This window comes from Hyalella azteca, unplaced genomic scaffold, assembly GCF_000764305.2.
Source record: "Hyalella azteca isolate HAZT.00-mixed unplaced genomic scaffold, Hazt_2.0.2 contig13197, whole genome shotgun sequence".
In the NCBI taxonomy this organism is placed as follows: domain Eukaryota; kingdom Metazoa; phylum Arthropoda; class Malacostraca; order Amphipoda; family Hyalellidae; genus Hyalella; species Hyalella azteca.
The window spans coordinates 1-22335 of NW_025943126.1; the positions used below are offsets into that span (position 1 = coordinate 1).

The 22335-nt window shown below is 41.2% G+C and overlaps 1 protein-coding gene across 2 annotated transcripts; it reads left to right on the plus strand.

Moving 5' to 3' along the window:
* Positions 1–8815: 8815 nt before the first annotated feature.
* On the plus strand, positions 8816–22242 carry LOC108665325 (lipopolysaccharide-induced tumor necrosis factor-alpha factor homolog; the record flags this gene model as incomplete). 2 transcript variants are annotated; one of them, XR_001930430.2, is given in 4 exon segments in its annotated part: positions 8816–9004; positions 13469–13619; positions 14107–15332; positions 19528–19592. XR_001930430.2 is itself a non-coding variant. In XM_018152070.2 (3 exon segments), coding segments are annotated over 3 exon segments (438 nt in total). In that variant the 3' UTR covers positions 19637–22242.
* Between the last annotated feature and the right edge of the window lie 93 nt (positions 22243–22335).

Genomic DNA, 22335 nt, shown 5'->3' on the forward strand with positions numbered 1-22335 from the left:
CCGGTATTCCAATACAGCTCACGGAATTCAAACACGTGGATGACGGCATTACATATCAGTAGAATTTGAAGCGCGGACGGAATACACCTCACCACATGCCGAATATTGCCACACACAGTGTCGGAATATAGGGATTTGGTAGGTTTGCATTCTAAAGGCTTTTATATAAATGTGGCAACATTTTGTGACGTTTCATCGTTGCTGGCGCGTAGTACGGTGTTTTGCAAGTCGCATAAAGCAAACAGAACTCGAGTAATGCATACAGTTATTTTTTTATAGTTTTTCATTTCTCGATGCGTCCTTAATGTGTCGGAATATACTGCGTTTACCCTAGTCATTAATGTTTTATATCACATCATTCACAGGTTCACAATGGCAATCAGCCAATCACTAATCAGAATGGCTTCCGTTTGCTTTTGTCAGTGCCACAACGCAAAGTAAACAAAACTACAAAAGCTCCATTAGTGTAGAATGAAGTGTCAGTAGATTGGGATTAAGTCACTTGATTAAGGTACATGACTTTGATGAAATTTTTGGTGATTCAAATATTGGCTACTATTTTCAGAAACAAGTCATCTTTTACAGGCCTGCATGGTAATCATGAAATAGCTCCCAATTTTACTCACAAAAATGTCAGTCATTAAGTTGAGGTCAAATTTACTATCACAGTCTTAATAACTCACGGAAAAAAATACTAATGATATGCAAACCATGGCATAGTTCATTTAGTGGCTGTAATCTTTGGCTTCTTGAAATTTCATGGATGATATCGAACATGTTGTTGAATAAATATAATTGAAATTGATCAGGCCTTTTGTATTGAAATTAAGTGAAAGCACCTTTGCTTCTGTGAAAACAAATTTTGAGCATAAAATGATTACAAAAAGTAAAGGAAAATTGCATTTCAACAAAAATTGAACAATTATTATTTGGGTAGTCTTTTAAGGCAAAAGATTTCTCTATAGATATTATTTGTAGAATATTTGATTTCATTTGGAATTTTTATATATTTTATATATATAGCATATATATATATACACTCCCATGATTCCATTCAAGTTGTAACTTCTATAAAATACACGTAGTAAGTAGGTTGTTTTATTTTTGCCTGTATCTTAACATTTCTTTAAAATATTACAAATTCCTTTCTGAATTCAAAAAAGTCTAAGAAACCCTTCGATATGGCAACATGCATCCCCGCCCGGTGTTGCTGAGATTGGTAATACCTTAAATTAGAGAATCCCAGACTAATATGCGCTTGTCAGTGCACATTAGTCTGACCAGTAGCGTTGACAATTTTGAGTTGAATTTTTGGAATGAATTTTCATAGGAGGTCTAATAAGCATAAGTTAGACATTTCAATCATGAAAAAGCTATGAACAAAGCTAAGACAATACTTTTCGGTGAGTGCTGTCAGAATTAATTCAGATTTTAACTAGCGCGATAGCTAATTTTTAGCTTGTTTTACATGCATAAATTTATATAATAGAAACCAAGCTTGACCCTTTGCACAATGAAGCTATATTTTCAAAATACACTACTGCAAACGCTTAGGGCAATATATGTAACTATAACATCTTGAACACTTCCATGGCTTGGTTCACGGCCCATCTCCAAGTTTTAGTGAGCCTAAAATATCTCTAATTTATCAACGCAGCTTGGTGAAAATTTGCACATGCGTCCAATAAGACCTAACACTGATGTTCAGGCCGTGAACAAATTTTCAATTTTGTTTTCTTTTGCGAGTTATTCGGTCCTAAATTTGCAGTGAGCCTAATAATTATCTTATCCTTGTGCACAAGCTTTCCCATATTACTAGAAAAAGACGGCGAAAGCAAAAAAAAAGATCACGCTATAAACTTCACCTTTAGGCTCTATTGGACATGTGTGCAAAGTTTCATCAAGATGCGTTCTTTAATTTGGGAGATATTTAAGGTTCACTGAAACTTGTAGTCCTGCTGCGTCTCTGGCCATCAATGTGTCCAAGAGTTATATGTAAATACGTGCAAAAATGAAGCTGACACAAAATTAAAATATAAAGTAAATTCTTACAACATTCGTAACAGTGTATTGTAAATAAGCAATTTCATTATTAATTAAGTCATGATTGGTTTTGATTTGAACTAATTTTACGTGCCAAGTTTAATAAAAAATCTGGTGTGCCAATAAAAATAAAGTCTTCCAGTGCCTATAGTAGCGAATTGGCTATAAATAGATACATATCAAGATCGATTTAGATTTGAAGATCTTATACAGGAAGAAGTGCAAAAAATTATCATTTAGCACATTCATTAAAATCAAAGCAGAAACAGAAATACCCAGTCATGCTCACTCAAGGGCATTGTGAGTGAATATTTTCATTTTTAATTTGGTAAAAATCATGTTCAATTTAGTAAACTTTTGCGTGGAAAGTGCTATGAAACGTTGTTCTGTGAGTTTGTTTTAATAAATTGTACACAGTGTCGGATCATTTGCAAAAAATCGCTCAACGCATAGTTTGCTCTAAATCAGGAATTGAAACAAAAGTAAAATCCGGAAGGGAAATCCGGATGAGCACATGAACATCTCCAGTCTCTGCTATAGACAAACGAATGAGTTATTTCTTTCCTGAACAAGCAACTAAATCTGAACTGATTGTCCCAACTGAACGTGAAATATAGCTTGATGCTTGTAATGTAGTCATTATACAGTGGCCAGCAGTAACTGGCACTACGTGTGGTTGTCGATGCATGTGCTTCTAGACGCACTGCCGAGTTCCGTCTGGAGTGTCAGAGGTGTGTTAAAACTAAAAAGATTTTTGTATATAATTTTATATGTTAACTGAGTTTAATGAATTTTATTTTGATTGTTTACCATTGGCATTCATAAATTTGTTCCGCAATGCCTAGGCTTGATTTGCGTTCAAAAATTGTATGTTTACCCCCCCAAAAAAATGTGTTCTTGATTGCCACTATGTTTTGAGGATCTTCAATAGTAGTCCTATAGTAGGGTAAACATGGTATATTCCGACACATTAAGGACGTAGAAAAAAAATGAATGGCTATAAAAAATAACCATATGCGCAACTCAAGTTCTGTTTTCTTTACATCACTCTCAAAACACCCACTACGCGCCAGCAACAATGAAATGCCTTTTATGAATTTAAAAGCCTTTGAATTTAAAAGCCTTTAGAATGCAAACCTACCAAATCCATATATTCCGACGCTGTGTGTGACTAAATTTGGCATTTTGTATGACTAATTCCAGCCGCACTTCAAACTCTACGAATTTGTAATTCCAACATTCTTGTGTTCGAATTCCGATCGCTGTGTAAGCTGTATTGGAATACGACAAAGCTTGGAATTAGAACACTATTGAATATTGAACACGACTTAATTATGCTTTTAATTAAGAGATATTAAGCTTTTAATTAGGAAAATTTTAATTTTTGCATACAGCTCAGAACGAGCTGTGTGTGTCTAATTCCAAGCTGTGTTGGAATTAGTTTTTATGTGTCTAAAACTGTCTCATAACTTAATCATCTATTAGTTTATTTACCACTTGATATAAGCAAATACAAGTATACTTAAAGGATTCCTAATATATTCACAGTGTCCTGTGCAACAGTATTTATTTTCTTTTCTTTAGTATTAAGTTCTCTTATGTGTATTTTTTCTTCATGCACCTAGCGGCAACACTCTAAGAACCATTCATTAGCCGCTACGTCTTGCACGTCAGTTGTTCCTTATCTACACACGCGACGACTAGGTCATTTAGGTCATTTGCTGTCACGTCTTTTCCAGTATTCTAAATTTATTAGACTGAAATATTACTTGAGCAATATCATGACTTTATTATATGTATATTTATGTTCATTTATTTCATTATTTGTTTAGCACGCAGATATCATTCAATGTGTTAGTAAAACTTTCACGCTTAGATCGTAAACCATATTAGGGACTGAAAATTCAATTGTGGAAAATCTTCTATTCAGGATTCAGCCAATAGGGGCCAAGCACATATGTAAGTTGATTTGTGATGAGTTCAATAATTTCTTCCTCGTTGCCACATTGTCTATGTGATCATATTTTGATATATTGTTCATTTCTTTCCATATTGGGATAGTTCTGATTCCATTGTACCGTGATTATTTTCAGATCCACTGCGTTTTGAGGTGCGATTAAAGCCAAAAATCCAAATGTGTCCTAATCCCTCTGCTGGCTAAGCCAAATAAAGTTTGTGCCAGCGTTACACAGACTTATTTAAAAGTCTCAAACCATAATATTCTCTCTACACAAACAGTTGATCACATTTGGTAGAGCAAGGTCAACTATCAACTTCGACACATTTTTTGAGACATCAATGAGAGGACACTTGTCAGTTCTATATTCTCTGACTGCCTGTTCCTTTCAGTCCTATCTTTTTCATAGGCTGACATAAGTGTCACTAGTGAAGAAATTGTCAAATACCAGGTGATACAAAAGAAGTTTCTTCTTCTGCAATGCCTTTCCAAATTTGACCACCAAGTTGCCTCCTATTCCAAGATCATTAACTATGACTTTAACAGCTCCTTCAGTATTTCCTTGATATATTTCAAACCATGCAAGATAACCGCTCACTGTTGTTCCACTCCATACTTTATATCCAAATCGGATGGGCTTGCCCCTGATGAATTCTTCACTGCCGCGCTTGCCAAAGTACTCACACATAGACACGTCAAAACTGTACACTTCTTCAACAGGAACATGTTTCATGAAATCTTCATCAATTTCAGTATGAGGGAATAGAGTTTAGCTAGCTTGTCAGACTGTGACAGCATATGATTGTCCACCAAATGCAGATTTATAAAAATTGATTCAAATCTATCTTCTTATAGCAGAAGACACCATATCATGGCATGTATCACGTCCAGTTTCCCAAAACAGTCTATGTCTCGGATATGAGACACAGCCACTGATCAGGAGGACACCAAAAACTACTTTCATTTCTTCTCTTGTGACTCTGAGCTCTCTATTTCTCTGAGATGCATACCTGTTAGTTTCGTGAACTTCCTTGGTGTCCTTGTTATCCTTGGTGTCCTTGTTATCCTTGGTGTTCTTGTTATCCTTGGTGTCCTTGTTATCCTTGGTGTCCTTGTTATCCTTAAGGAGAATTTCACTTGGAGAATTTTAAATTAAAGGAATGGAATTCACTTATTTTATCACCACTTAGTGCAGCTGAAACAAATGAAACAAAAGGACAATGGTGAATGCCCGTAAAATAAACAGGCAACAACAATTACTGTGCAATAAGAGGGATGAGCAACAAAGGATCAGAAGCCTCACAGCAACAATATAATCAAATGCTAAATTACATCTATGTAAGTTTCAGAAAAATGATTTCATCCATATGTTCAGAGGTAATAATAAATTCAGTTCAATATTCTCAGTATTGTCAATGAGTTTGCTGCTGAAATTTAATCTCAGAAAATATACTTAATCATGTATAAACAAATTTTCAGTTCTGAATTTTCTTTTTAGCTGCAAAATCAAGAAACTAATGGCATAGCTCATTAAAAATCTAGTCTTTTGTCCTCATTTGTATATGACAAATATTTCTGATTTCAATCAATTTGATTGCAAAATAATGCCCTTGTATATACGTAACTGCGGTTGTGCTAATTGCTTGTGAAAGCTGAAAATCAGGCAAAATTGTTAGAAAACAACGGGAAACAAGTAATGTGCTTATTTTAAGGTAAGCACATGATGATATGTAGCCCTGCAAATAAGTCTTCAATGTTAAACAAGATAACAAGACTAAGTTGGCATTCTTTAGTTTATTGCTGTATGTAACCAACGTCAAACAGGGTAATAAGGGATGGTTATTTAGCATTTTTTGTTGATAACTTCTTACCATGGAACATTTCATTAACTAGTTTGGGCTCATTTTATAGTGCTTTGCAAGGGCTATTGTATGGCATCTTCAAAAAATTTCCATATGCTATTTGTAAGGCGCCAGACGCAAAAGAAAAGCGTCCCAATTACCCCTCTAAACAGGGTGATCTGGGACACTTGAAATTGTTGGCATCCGTCCATCTCGAGAGATGATGGTGTGTACCCCGCCCGTCATCGCACAACACGCTGTCGGCAGCGCCTCGAGTGACTTGTCAGGCCGATTCGGGTTGGTAGTCACGACCGCAGTTGGCGCAAATAAAGCCCGATGGTGCGACGATGTTGTTCCTTGTCTGCTGTCTGGCTTTCCGGAGACGGTGCTTGTCTTCAAGCTCACGGCTGCACAGCTCCTCACCCCTCCGGACTCCCTCCCGAATGGCCCGCCGCCAACCGCAGCGGTCGACCGCAAGCCCCTCCCAGGTTTGGGGGTCGATAAATGCTGTTCTGAGGCTGCGCTTGCAGACGTCTTTGAAGCGCAAAGCTAGATGGGCGGTCGGGCGCGCACCCGCAGCTAGTTCCCCATAGAGCAAGTCCTTGGGAATGCAACCATCCTGCATGCGATGCACGTGTCCGAGCCACAGGAGACGGTGCTGGCACAGGAGGAGATGCATGCTCATTGTGCGGCTTGCTCCAAAACAGCTGTGTTTGTGACCCTGTCCTCCCATGTGATGTTAAGGATGCGGCGGAGGCAGCGAAGGTGAAAGCACTCTAGACGGTTTTCCTGTTTAGCGTATGTGGTCCAGGTTTCGCTGCCGTACAGAAGGGTACTAGTGACGCACGCATGATACACTTTCAGCTTAGTGTGAAGCAACAACCACCTGTTGGACCACACCCTTTCATTCAGTCTGGCCATCACACTTGACGCTTTTGCAATCCTCTTGTCGATCTCGCTATCGAGGGACAGGTTGTTGCTGATAGTGGAGCCCAGGTAGGTGAAACGCTCGGCTATTTCAAGCTGATTACCGTCAATGGTGATAGATGGGGGCATTACAACATCCTGACCCATAACATTTGTTTTCCTGATGTTGATTGTCAGGCCAAACTCCCTGCAGGCGTGAGCAAAGCAGCCCAACAGCCTTTGTAGATCCTCCTCGGTGTGGGAAGACAGCGCTGCGTCATCAGCAAAGAGCAACTCTCTGATGAGGACAGCGCGGACCTTTGTTCTTGCTCTCAAACGAGCCAAGTTGAAGAGTTTGCCATCGCTTCTGGTGTGTAGAAGGATGCCTTCAGTTGAGTCTGTAGGTTCCGCTGGCTTGGATCACTTTTGTATTTAAGCATTGCTCTTCTTTTGCTGCTGATGGCAGGTTCCAGCACACCGATGTTGGCCCCAAACCAGTCAGCACTATTTCGCTCCTTTATGCCATAGGCCAAGACAGCAGCATTATAGATGGCGCCGCGGAAATAAAACTTAATTTTACACTTGAAATAAAACTTAATTTAAAAACCTTTGAAGCTTGCAGAGTGCATTCATCTATTACTAACAGTAATCTGAAGTCCTCTTTTTCCTTTGTAGATGATGTAGATGTAGAATAAATGACATGTTCTGTGATTTTTCCTTGTTTTTTCTTTATTGATGTGATATTACCGTATCCATGAACATGCCGTTGAGCATTTACAATGACCTTGTTCACTGCAAGCTTCATATCAGCAGCCATGTAGCATTTCTTCTGTAGCTAAGCTTACAGGACAGCTTGTAATTTTACACCATTTTAATTGGGTCAAGTGAATTCACTATAAAAAAATATCATAGAAACACCTGAAACTGAAAGGAATATTAATAGTGACAACCATCATATTTTTTGGAGAAATAAATCATAGTTTAGGTTAATTACTTTTCATTTTAAGTAAAAGAATGAAAAATTTTTTTCTAAGTTTAAGATTGAAATTTTTTTCACTGAATAAGGTAAATATAATCAAAATTTGTTGTTACATAATTGATTTTTTGGTTAACTGGAGCCTTTACTAACTGAGGTTCTACTGTAAATGTGTTTTTAGTAGGGGTGTCCCTTATTACCCCGTCTTGCGGAAATGGCTGCCATTTTTTTAATGAGATATATGCAAATTCTGTCAATCGCATTTGCAAGCCAACACCTGTGAGCAACTTTGATGTGAGTAAAATTTTAGATTGGTGAATATTTTTTTCACTACAGACCTTAGCAGAGGTACATTTCCAAAATCTCCCTTTTCACACTTTTTTCATGGGTTTTTTTAGAGGTAGTAAAAGAATGATTTCTTAACTTGCTTTATGCTACAGTGATAGTAAAAATGTTGAACTTTACACCAATATTTTTAGTTTTGCAGTATTTTGATTGGTTTAGCTACTATAACATTTCAATGAAATGTTGGACAACTGTCCCGATTTACCCCGCCCATATTAACCCATTTGACGGTATATATAGGTGCTCATCAGAAGAGGCCATCCTTGCATAAAGTTAAAAAAGGTGGCTCCATTATTTTTGAGTCCTGAAACCAATTTTATTCCATAAGTATAAGACATATGAGACTGTGTATCTAGAAAGTTTCCTCAAAATCTATAGCTATGCTTAAAGATTTGGGATGAACACTAGAATGTCTGTCCGTATTGTTGTTCATGATCAAAATAAAGATTCATTGAAAGTAAATTTGGCTGCTCCTCCATCTTAGGCACTTTGTAGCAGCAGACTTCTAAGCCTGATGAACATGTCATCAAATGTTGCCTTCTGTGGAAATCTCTTCCCAAGATCAAACTTGAATTCATTTATGTATGAAAATGATTTTATGTTCATCTTTGTTTTAATATGAACATCAAGTTCTCTTATCAGCATAATTTTGGCAGGCAAATTTTGTTATTGTTAAACTAAGATCTGAGTTTATGGAGAATTTGCCAGATATAAAAGATGTATAATAAAGCAATTCTCCATGTACAGAGCCAAGCATCATGTCCAAAAGCAACCAAGCCCCCATTGGGTTCAGCGCTGCTCCCCCTCCCTCAGCACCCCCCAGCTATGCCCAAGCCATGGGAGGTGTTCCTCCCCAAGCTCCTTACTACCCCCAGCCAGCTCCCCCTGGGGTGTACGGACACCCTGACACCCAGCAGCCTTTCCTCAAAGATCAAGGTGAGTGCATGAGGCTGCATGATGCCAGTCATGCCATGCTAGTATGGACCAATGTTATATTTTAAACTTGTATTGGGAATATAATTAATGGGTCAAAACTTGTATTGGGAATATAATTAATGGGTCAAAACTTGTATTGGGAATCAAATAGGCCAAAACTTTTCTTATTAAGTTCCTGGATGGCAACTGACAGCCATAGTGCCATCTTTATTTTTGTTTATTAATACTGCATTTCGAATAGTTTTTCCTGGTTTGTTAGTTTTGTTTCAAAAATTTTTCTTTACTATCAAATTGAGATGTAGAACTGCCATAGAAAGTGATAGTTAATTATATAGGAAATGCTATGGCTTTTTATTTTTATAAATATTTATTATGGAGTCGTCAGACTTGCTGGCATCACACTGGCTGGCAGGCTTGTCAGGTGTCATCACACTGGCTGGCATGCTTGTCAGGTGTCATCACACTGGCTGGCAGGCTTGTCAGGTGTCATCACACTGGCTGGCAGGCTTGTCANCCCCTAAACAACATAACAATAAACATGTCCCCTAAACAACATAACAATAAACATGTCCCCTAAACAACATAACAGTAAACATGTCCCCTAAACAATATAACAATAAACATGTCCCCTAAACAACATAACAATAATGTCCCCTAAACAACATAACAATAAACATGTCCCCTAAACAATATAACAATAAACATATCCCCTAAACAACATAACAATAATGTCCCCTAAACAACATAACAATAATGTCCCCTAAACAATATACCTAACAATAAACATGTCCCCTAAATTACCCCCAACATCGAGCGCTGGCTTCTTTGTGTTAGTCAAGCGCAGTTGCTGGCCCTGATGGAGTGCTCGCTACGGTACATCCTTTGTTGCCTTAACCTGTCCGCGTCCAAATTACCTTTCATCTCGTAAATTACTACGCTAAACAGCCTTTAAACTGAACCTAATTTTTCTTTATATGCAGTCTTTGTTTCATTATATGGATTAGTGCGCTGTTGATGCCCTTGACATCGCTGAGCTCTTTGGTCTGAACCAGGGACCTTGAACTTATTTTTATCCAGTTCCAGTTGCAGGAATATTTATTTATTGTACGTAATGAATATTCCATTTATTTATTTTTTGTACGTAATGAATATTCCATTAGCTAAATGTACTGTAAGAGGGGTATTTGATAGTTGATGATGCGATGTTGAATCGTAATTAGGTATGACCGGAGGGTCGGTTCGATTTTAACGTATTTCGATGATATAGAGGAACAGTGTAAACGATTATAGAATGCACTTTAGGATTATAGTTCGGCTTACAGTTGTACGGGACTGTGCTACGTGTACGGGACAGTGCTCTTTGCCGACCCCTGATCGTAGGATAGTGTTGACGCACACCGTATAATTTGGAAGATTTCTTCAAATTACTTTTGAACTGTTAGCTGACTGAGGGTAGGTGGTATCGTCTGAGGGTAGGTGGTATTGGCTGAGGGTAGGTGGTATCATCTGAGGGTAGGTGGTATTGGCTGAGGGTAGGTGGTATTGGCTGAGGGTAGGTGGTATCGGCTGAGGGTAGGTGGTATTGGCTNGCTGGCGCAGACACCTGCACTCGCGTGTTTGTTGGCTGGCGCAGACACCTGCACTCGCGTGTTTGTTGGCTGGCGCAGACACCTGCACTCGCGTGTTTGTTGGCTGGCGCAGACACCTGCACTCGCGTGTTTGTTGGCTGGCGCAGACACCTGCACTCGCGTGTTTGTTGGCTGGCGCAGACACCTGCACTCGCGTGTTTGTTGGCTGGCGCAGACACCTGCACTCGCGTGTTTGTTGGCTGGCGCAGACACCTGCACTCGCGTGTTTGTTGGCTGGCGCAGACACCTGCACTCGCGTGTTTGTTGGCTGGCGCAGACACCTGCACTCGCGTGTTTGTTGGCTGGCGCAGACACCTGCACTCGCGTGTTTGTTGGCTGGCGCAGACACCTGCACTCGCGTGTTTGTTGGCTGGCGCAGACACCTGCACTCGCGTGTTTGTTGGCTGGCGCAGACACCTGCACTCGCGTGTTTGTTGGCTGGCGCAGACACCTGCACTCGCGTGTTTGTTGGCTGGCGCAGACACCTGCACTCGCGTGTTTGTTGGCTGGCGCAGACACCTGCACTCGCGTGTTTGTTGGCTGGCGCAGACACCTGCACTCGCGTGTTTGTTGGCTGGCGCAGACACCTGCACTCGCGTGTTTGTTGGCTGGCGCAGACACCTGCACTCGCGTGTTTGTTGGCTGGCGCAGACACCTGCACTCGCGTGTTTGTTGGCTGGCGCAGACACCTGCACTCGCGTGTTTGTTGGCTGGCGCAGACACCTGCACTCGCGTGTTTGTTGGCTGGCGCAGACACCTGCACTCGCGTGTTTGTTGGCTGGCGCAGACACCTGCACTCGCGTGTTTGTTGGCTGGCGCAGACACCTGCACTCGCGTGTTTGTTGGCTGGTATTAGTTTGCGTTTGTTCCTTACTTCGTGAGCTGGGTTGCTAGATGGGCCTTTTTGCGGCCAAATTCGACGCTTTTGGCCTTCTTTCGCCGCAAACCTGGTCAGGAGTCTGGCACGCGCGTACCGTTCAGTCGTGGCCTAGCGTCCGCGCACTGCGGTCGGCCGCCTGCTGCCGTGCATTTAACGATTTCCCACAATGGTGTTGGCTTCGTACACGTAGTTTATGCTGTAATTTTCAGCTCCATGGACGTTTCATTATCGTATGAAAATTTTTGAAAATTATACTGGCGTGAAGGGTATTTTACGGTCTAGTCAAATTAAAAATGTCAATTTCTTGGTCGATTCTCGCGGCTAGAAACTCGTTTAGTCTGGAAAGTGGCGGGAAGTCAAGTAGACATTATTCAAAAGCTGCTTGGTGCGTAATATGAGACGCATGATTGAATTGCCAGTGTATGCTTCTATGAGTACAAAGCTTTCCAGTATAAATTGTGTGATCAACATCTATAGTAAGAGTGATTCAGTTTAGTATATTCCGCCTACAAGCCGGAATAAAAATGACAGGATAACCTTGCATATTGCTCCAAGTATCGCGTATAGTATGCATTTATTGTCTTGTTTTAAAGCAACACGAGACGAGACCACCACATCTTACCCTGTCCTCAAACAAGACCAAACTGGACAAGTTGACCTGCTGCACAGAATATACCATGGACAGGATTACTCTACAAGCGTCCTGGGCTGCGGTGCAGAATCTCCCGATGTCTCCACCCAAACATTCTCGTCTAACATCACCCATCACGCCACAACATCGCGACGTGAGCAGACGAACGTCGAGGACGTTGAAGACGAAGAAGGCTTGTCATGTCTGATCGTGCCGACATTGGATGCTGCCCACGTCCACCACGGCGACGAGGGAACGCTTCCTCTCTGGACGTGGCACGCCGCCCCCCCTCGGAGCTCCAGGCCCCAGCTCTGGTCGGACGCCAGCACCAACGTCGCCGCCAGGTTGTCCGCTCCATGCCGGTGTTGCAGGAAGGAAAGTTGTTCGTACTGTCGCAACAAGTGTCTTGCAACCTCGCGTTCTGTGCCCTCATATGCAAGATCTAACAAAGGTGTAGATGAACCAGCTCCTAATTCTGGGTTATTACCTGGAACGACTAGTGAGCTTCTGAACGAAAAAGACGCTGGAACTTCACTATCAAAGGATGAAGCCATTTGTTGCGCGTGCGTCTGTTTTTACAGTACAAAAGGTAATGCCTCTCTTGGGCCCTCGACTCACTGTCACAAAGAGAGAAGAAAAAGCAGTGATGAATCTGCGGGAGATTCTCTCTTCGTCATCGCCAGCTCTATACACGGACCATGCTGCTGCCACGTCGCTCGATTATCTCTACACGACACGTCAGACCACCTTGACGAGGGGCGTACACGGCAATTGCACGACGAAGACGTGGCCCGCTACCCCCGAGCTCCGTCCCTCCGACACGAGCTCAAGCGCGGATCCTTCATCGCCCCTATGATGCCTTCGTCCGCGATGTCGTATTACCCTAGGACGAAGCCTTCCAGCATCAAAGCCCGCTTCTTCCCCCGTGAGAACATCGCTTTATTATCTCACGTTCATATCTTATGTCGAGTTATGGCGCCCGTATTGCTGCCAATAAACCTGAGTCTCTGTAGGTATTCCTTGACGCCAGTAACTTGGTAATGCGGCGATTGCGGGATACGATGTATTTTATCCTCCTCGGCTGATAATTCTTATCGAGTTTATGGCGGCAAGTGAATTTACGATCTGTAATCTAGAAGGCATCTAAAATGAGTGCGTGCTCATCCATTAACATCTAACTTGTCCTTGCTTCGGCCTCGGGTGCCTGAGCTCCTCATTTAAACCTCTTCTGGTGCATTTATCTCGCTATAAAGCCGTAATTCTCACAAGTATTTGACTCACTTCCATCACGAGGCTGTGCAGCTAAACCCTCCCCGTGTCCACAGCTCGCCCGACGATCGTGACGACGATTGTGCCGCTGGGTCGTCAGTCGACGCACATGATCTGCCCGCACTGCCAGGCTGAGATCAACACTGCTACCAAAACTGCGCCCTCCCGCACCGCCTGGCTCGCCAGCCTCCTCATTTGCCTCCTCGGGTAAGTTATCAACATACTTTCATAAATAGTTAAGTGATCGTAACTCCGTCAGCCAATCACTGACGGCCTTTTAATCTATTCCCACCAATCACATGCTAGAAATTGGCTGCTACGCATACTTGGGCCGATACGTGTACCTGAGCAAGGTTTGACATAACGGCCCCAGATTATTTTCATGCCTTGGCCCTAGCATGACCAGTGTATACTATGACTGAGGTTAATCATGACGATTGCTGGCGTTAGGCCATAAATATTGTTACGTAATAACACCTATAAGAATAAGTTGATCTATCGTCATTACACTATAATACCATCTCAAGTTTTCTCACTACTCTGTATTGACGCCACAAATTAGTTTGAATAGTTCCTGAAAGTATAGCTGCATGAAAGTGGCTATGGCAATGGTTGGTTGTGCTGGAGTGCCTACAAATATTCATTATCAACTGCAAGGGAGCAGCGTTGAATGGTTGTGGTTGCTATGCCCCAGGTGCCCCATAGGTTGCTGCCTCATCCCCTGCTGCATCCCCAGCTGTATGACCGTCAAGCACAAGTGCCCCAACTGCCACACTTCGCTCGGCAAATTCGTCGAGCCTTGAAAACCTCGTCCTGCCACTCTTGTCCTACAGCTCTTGCCCTGCAGCTCTTGTCCTGCAGCTCTTGTCCTGCAGCTCTTGTCTGCAGCTCTTGCCCTGCAGCTCTTGTCCTGCAGCTCTTGTCCTGCAGCTCTTGTCCTGCAGCTCTTGTCCTGCAGCTCTTGTCTAGCAGCTCTTGTTCTTAAACTCTTGTATTCGAAGCAAGGTCCCGTTGTATAAACAGTAACTAGAAGCATCAATGGCTCGAATCATAGCCAAAATATCAGGATTTTTACTTAGACTTGGAAGGATCGAGTAAGGTCTCGGTCAGACAGCAGTCACAATCCAATGTCCTGCCTCCGACGAGCTTGGGTCGTTAGGTCCGAGCTAGTTTGTCTGGTAGAGTTGCTGGGGCGCTGGGCCTTCTTTGTTATTGGAGCCTCAAATGAACTGCTAATGACGTGCTTCAGAGCACGTTTCATGTACTCGTCCCTACACCTCCTCGCTTTAAACATGTTGATTACTGAACGCAGAGTTTAGGAAGACCACAAGAGCAGGGATGGTTGCTGAGAACTTCGTTGTAGGTGACGACACTCAGGGAATTCAAGGTCAAAGTTTTGTCCAATAAAACCTTGCATTTTTCTGTTAATATTGTAGTCCCCTTCAATGCTTGTGTGCTTATTCTGTGAAACGCTTTCGATTTGTAAGCTATGTATTTTCGACGAGTTCATTTGTTCGTTTTGCATGTCATTTGGGCACACTTTGAAGAGCGTTACCATCTCTCGAACTTATGGTGTTCTTCTTCAGTATACTTTTATGCCCTGCCCATTCTCCTTCAGTACGTATACTTCTCATTCTTCTCCATTCATCTTCAGTAAACATCTCAGTTTTGCCCATTCTTCCTCAGTATACTCAGTCTCTCCCATTTGTCAGCATTTTTCTCCTTGCTCATTTAGAAGGACAGTTTTTGAAACCATATTTGCCGCCGTTTGTAATTTGAATATGATTGAGTTGTATCGGCGCCTCCACCACAAGAAACATTGACACTCGCCCTCTTCTAACCATGGTTGCATTTCGGCCGTCGCCCCCGCCATGAGAGCCCCAGGTCCGCCACCACCGAACTCTCACACCGAACTCTCGAGTAAGATCTTGTGCCTGGGTGTTTGTGAGCATACAAGTTTGGCGCTAACAACCTTCTGCTTTCCATCTTTCTCTTCAAACTTGCCTTCATCTCTCCCTCGAATTATAGCAACAGCTTCCTCTCCCGGCCATGTTTTGTCTCCGCTTCTAAGTTTTAAACTTAACATAAACCTCGCAATCTTAGTCCATACGGTAGTTCCCTCTCCCGGCATAGTTTTGTCTCTGCTTCTAAGTTTTAAATTTGATATGAATCTCGTCTATTACTTCACTGACATCACACGGTCTCTTCTACCGGACTCGAGGGTTTGGTCTCGACACATTATAATTCTTGCCATTCTCTTCACTACACTACAGAGTACTGCAGCGAATACACTAGAAATATATCACACAATAACCTAATACACACAGAGCTTGCATTAAGTCTTATTATGAAGACGTCACATTTGTGTGCTGTGTTACATATGTAGCAACGATATTCAGCAGGTCTTATTGTGTTGAATTTAGCGAATTTTTCTCGAATGAAATCCTCTATTCTCTCACTAGTGTACAAAATCTATTGTTTGTATCTGAAAAATGTTGATCTAATTTGTATATAATATTGATCCTGTTTCTACATAATAATGACTCTGTCGAGTGGCGCTTCTGCATTATTAATCATTTAGTTGCATCGCTGACTGTGGTTTCATGTTTTTATTAATTATTAACTTTGAGCAGTGTCGCGGTTCGATATCTTTATGAATCAAGTTTGAGCAGTGTAGATTTTAAGTAAAAATGCAGTGCAGTGTATAAATAGCGTGCCGTGCATGCTGCGATCGGGTTTTCTATGGATTTACGTTATTTGTTCGGTGATGTTCAATAATGTGCTTATAATGAATGATATTGACGGAACCTTCATGGCTGCAGCTCACTCGCTGGATTGAATATCAACCGAATACTCGGAGAAATTACTTGGTTAAATTGTCCGAAAAGTGACATTCTGCACACATAACTGAAACGCCCGTTTTCCGGGTCAAATTGTGTCAGGCAGACCCAACCATGGACAAAGTACATCGTCTCCTTTTTTTTAGTGAAATCCTCGCTACAGCAGAAGAACGAGCGCTTTCCCTTACAGTTATGACTATTTACATCCATCCCTGCTTGAGTAAATGGAATATAGAATCATTAATTATAGGCTACAGTGTTTATGGAGACTAAATCCAAGGGCAATGAGCATGTTGCGCGGGACTGCCATGTTCCGATGAAACATGTTGGTGCACTAGGAGCAATGAGTGCGCCTACATATTTCATAACCAGCATGACCCTTCAGCGTGTCACGGCGACTCGTCCACATAACGGTGAATCCCAAAAAATAGAGTAACGGCTAGGACAGGATGACCCAATAACGAGAAAGTATTTCAAAATTATGCGTTTGTTTTTCGACAAGTCATTGACTCGCGCAAGTCACAACGACTTGTCCAAAACTCGCACCCTTTGACTCACTTATTTCCATGAGAGTGAGTGCGTTCGCCTAATTACGGACGTATAAGGGTCGTGCAATACAAGCTTGAATTGCTAAGCGTTCTCTAATGAGATTGAGCGAGCAGCGCGCGTGCTGTCCTGTACATGGTTGCCGTGGTTACGCGTTAGGGAGCGCAGCCGTGGGTAACAAAATTGACTCGTAAACAGGCCCTGGGCCCAACGCCAAACATCAGCATGCAATATCTACACATAGCCTCAGATCAATGAGCCTTGTGCAATTCCGGCTAACAGTAAATCCGCTTTGCACAACACAGGCACTGGTCCACAGCGCCGGAGCACAACTGGCCGGAGCGCAAACAGGCCCTACCGCAACAGGCGCAGGTTAGGTTAGGTTAGGTTACGAGTAGCTCTTGGCCTGTGACTGAACGGCGCTGTTGTGGTGGTGGTGGGCGCTTTGTATCAAAAGCCGTGAAGATGCCCGGCTGCGTTACGCTCGGGAAGGTATATGAATCGCACTGTGGACTTGGGCTATGCTGACCTCTAGCTATCCACCCGTTGTGAAAGCATCGGGTGATCATCTAGTAATGCAGGCTATGTGTGGGCCCAGTCTACTTGATTCATTATAGCAGTCAACATCTTTCCTCATTTACTGGTTATATATTGTTGATAATTCATGAACCTACTGCACAGTTTTAAAAACCAGCGTAAAAAACGTTGCCACTGGCGTTACAGTAACCGGTTACTTCCCGTTAAATTGGACGCTGAAGAGTTTTTCGGGAAAAAACTCTGCGCTTGTTTTTGTGTTTATATATATAGGCTTTTCCTTAACAGGTTCGTACTATATAATCAGGCTTAAGCGAATAGCATATAAAACAGCGGGAGAAGTTGGGTTTGGGTTAAATATTTATTCATGGTATTGCACATTGAAATTTATACCAATATAATAACTAACTTCATCTTACGACGTATACCTAAGACGATGTCCATCCGTGCAGGGTAAACATATTTTAAAAAACTTTATTTATTCACAAAAAGTTAGTCCTTTTAGTTAGTTAGTCCAAAAAGTTAGCCCCCCCCCCGGGTCGCACCCCTCAATACTGCACTTCACTCGACAAGGTCCTCAATACAAATTATTTAGATACCACATAAATAGAAGAACAAGATCCTAAAAGTATTAAAAATTGTATAAATAACAGGTTGTTTTTCCTCGACCTCGGTGCTATGCGTCTCTGGCTTCAGTCTTCAGAGTTCAGCAATTGACCGATGTCAGTAGTCGGACGACGCAACTCAGACTCAAAGTATTCACGCTCAAAGAACAAGACGCAACATAAGTATAGGCAACTCAACCGAACAACACACGATGCCTTATCATTTGTACAAAAATTACATTTGTACAAAAATTACAGCCAACAACAAAAACTAATATAAAGCAGCAAAAATAAATTGGCTAGGTTTAGCTCTTCAGCGATCTCTTCCACTCAAGAAGGGGTCTAGATATTAACTTGACTTGTAACCGTGGCGCCATCTACCGCTGAAATCTAACAAATCACGGTATATAACCGTTTTGTTCAGATTACGGGTTAATAGCGCTAAAAAATTAGTATAGACTTGCACGTTTTTCTACCGTTTTTTCGAACAGCTTGTACCCATTCACGCGGGTCGATGAAACTTTATTATTCATGAGCGTACTGTGCCTTGCTTCCCTCTAATTAGCTATTGTAAATACTTCGTCTTGCTTTGCTGCACGTCTGACGTGACCACTGGCTTGGTGGTTGCCGTGGTATTGAAACCTCTTTTTTGTGCCTGGATCTGCCTGCCGATGAACCTAGGGACTTCATATGCCTTCTCTCAATAATTCTCTTACAAATGCTAACAGATTATTCATATCACGTTTAAATTTTAAAAGCAAAGAATACGCCACAAAAATTTGCCATTTTTTTCATAGAAAGCGTTGCGGTGGTTTTTCTGCGGCATATACTTTGCCGGTAAATTCCTGTTGATTTTGCGGTTCAAGCAATCGAGTGACATTAACATTATTCACATTCATTAATAAAGCTTTTTTTATTGCATATCCATGTTACAGGTTAGAATTTAATACAGTTGTCTTTCAATGTGTTTATTTGTAATTACACATTATTGTTAGAAGCCATCGTTATTTAATTGAACTTTTTGACGCGTGCATGTGCTAGACAGAAGTACTATTGGTCCATTGGATCTGAGGAGTCCTTGATGCTTGCGATTTGTGCTTGCGTGTCGTCTGATTCAATTTGGTGATGTTAATATATAATTTAAATTCCTAAAAATGTTCACTGTAAATTTCCTATGTTCAGTTATTTCTGGACGGTGATATATCAAGTTTACAACATTTTATATTCGCAATATACCGCCTGTTTAACGTTTAACTCGAGATGAAAATCAGTGAGCGAAGTGTCCTGTTGAGGTGGGCTGGTAAGCTAAGCTGATTTCTCTTCACGCTTTCCTGGTCAAATCCGATAAAGATTCTTCATACGAGTAATAATTGATATCATCGTTGCTGTTGATATTAATTATTCTATTGATGCCTATTGAACTGTTGATATTTATGATTCTTTTCAGACCATGTCATTAGCGTCACGTTAATATTTTTTATACCTGAGAACATCCTAAACTTGTTTACTGTGCAGGTAGCGTCCGCACACACGTCGCTGTAGTAGCTGTGGTGAGCCCACTTCTAATGTTTGAACTGTTACTGCTTTCAGATGTCCTCTGGGATGCTGCCTCATCCCCTTCTGCATGGATGACTGCATGAACACCGAGCACAACTGCCCCAACTGCAAGGCTTACCTGGGGCAGCACGCGCGCAACTGAGCAACCTTTGCATCACGCGCGTAACTTCATCTCTAAGCGCTTGACTCCATCTTTAAGCGCGTACTTTCATCTTTGAGCGCGTAACTCCATCTTTGAGCGCATAACTCCATCTTTGAGCGCGTAACTCCATCTTTGAGCGCGTAACTCCATCATTGAGCGCGTAACTCCATCATTGAGCGCGTAACTCCATCTTTGAGCGCGTAACACCATCTTCAAACGCGCAACTCCATCTTCACCAGCGGATATCAAAAGTTTCGCGCTTAATAGTGCATGGAGTAGAACGGAAGTACAAGTTTGAGTTAAATTTGTGAGGTTGCCCCTCGAATTAGAAGCCATCATACGACGAAGCCAATTTTTATTTGATGTAACGGAGAAACCTATTTCATGTAGCGCACTCGCAAATATTTGTTTCGGCGGACAAATGGAAGTTGTCATTCACAGCTATTGTGATTATGTTATTGAATAGGTTTGTTTTTGTTTCTTCTAAATTCTATTTGAATCCTTAAGTACCTTGAAATAGATCTGATTACACAGTTGAGATTATATTGTGTGTCGATTGAACGCACCAGGTGCGGTTTTAGAAATCTTATTTTATTGTGTTACGAATGTCATTTTTGCTATTTAACTCGTGCCGAATTTTTCAAAATTGTAATAAAAACAGCTTGAGCTTGCAGTATATTCTTTGTCTCGTTTCTGTCAAGGATTGATGTCGTCTATGGTATTCTGCTCTTTTATTTCATTTCGAAATTGTCCATTTAAAACACGTGGTTCGCGTTACAACGCCGCCTCGTTCGATGTCTCAGTTTAGCGATCACTTGGCATCGCATGTTTCACTCTTTATTCATTAAGCATTTATTGTACTCGCACTCATTTAATTATTTACTAACTTCTTCTTAACTTGATTATTATTATTTTCGTCCTTTTATCATAAATGGTTTAATGACCCTTGCTTCACTAACTCAAGCTTCGCAGCGAATGATAGCCAAAAATATTCTGATAGAAACTATACTCGCAACTCGGCCATTTAAACAGAACCCGAGTTAACGTTATAAATTGGTCAATATGAGGATTGAAAACTTGGATGCTGGATTATTTGGAAGGGTGATCGGGACGTGCATGTTCTCTTTTTGACGAGTGAATTAGAGGAAGCTTTCACTTGCGTTTGTGACTCTCTTATAGTATTTTTCGTGTAGATGTGCCTTCGTACTGTCATGCGTACGTTCCATACATTCATTTGTACATTTTATGAAGTCTCAAGTTTGCTCGCGCAATCTTATTGCACGATGTTTTATTGCATTTCCATCCTTTATTAATTCCATTCATTTTGGGAGTATTTAAAGTGCGTCACACTTTATGCACTAACTAACGCGCGTATAGATTCGTCCATAACTCCTTGCATCATCCGATCTGTTCTTATATTAAGCCAGTTTCGTGTGTATTTGACTAACAACGCTCTTTAAATTCGTAAGATGTGCTCATATTAAAAAATCGCTCATGATTGAAGGTCAGTGAATTTATGGTCTATATCGCTTCTTGTTTCCCATCGTGCGACGTCAACATACTGCACGCATCCTTGGGCGCGCGTTATTTTAAGGCATGTTGGTGTCATCAGTTACGCATGCCAATATATACCTCTTTTATGTGGTAAATACGTAGTGCCTTCACCGTATGAAGAACAAATCTGACACACAAGGCTTGGTCGGTGTTAAACTTTAAAAACCTGAATAAATTAAAGCCAAGTGCAATGTTTTCTCGCCAGCAAGACGGTAGCTCTACTCTGCTGAAGGCTCTTTGTTTCAACAGTGCAGTCGTTCCAAAACTTTTCTACCTTGTGAACAAATTTAAGATGATGAAAATAATAAGTATGTCGCTCTCGTCTTAAATGTTGTTATTTACGCTTCACTATATACTGCTTTCATTGCTATACTTGATAAGAATTGCCCGCAGTTTTGGGACTATTGCATCAGCGACATTTTTATGCTAATCCTTGAACTCGAGTACGTTCGAAGTCTCACTAAAATTTTAATTGATTTCATTAAATGATGAAAGTTCTGCATTACTAGAAAATGGTTTTAATTTGGGTGAGTTCACGAGTTCACGTCACAACTTTCTTGGAGCATAAATACAACGCTTTTTATTGTCAGACTAACTTTCTATTATTCTGTACGCAATTTAGTATTATGGTTACTAATTGCCACCGAGATATGTGTAGTGTTCCTTCATAAAAATAGCGTATATCTAACTTCAAAATCAAACACCAACTCGTAACTAACCGCGCGGCAGTTTGACAAATCTATTGGCATGTTGATAGCTATGTTGACAGGTCTGTCCACTTGAGCTTGTCTTGTGTGTATAAATATCATTTGGCATAAACTCCGCATCGACGTCATTACTTACATACCTCTATTTGTACAACTAACACCCCCGTGTATTTGATGCTTGAATCTCAATTAGTGTTTGAACATATACCAAAAATATGAAACTCGCAATCTCAATAATGCTGACCAAATATGAACTAAGAAATCTATTAAACAGTGTATATGGAATCAAAATTTAGAAATTGTTTACAGGTTCATTGGGTTAACGTTAATAAATATGTTGTCGGATGGAATTGTTTGACTGCTCCTTGGACATGAACATTTCGTCTTTACATGGCAAGATCTCTTTATGATCGCCTCTGCATAATTAGAATTGAACGT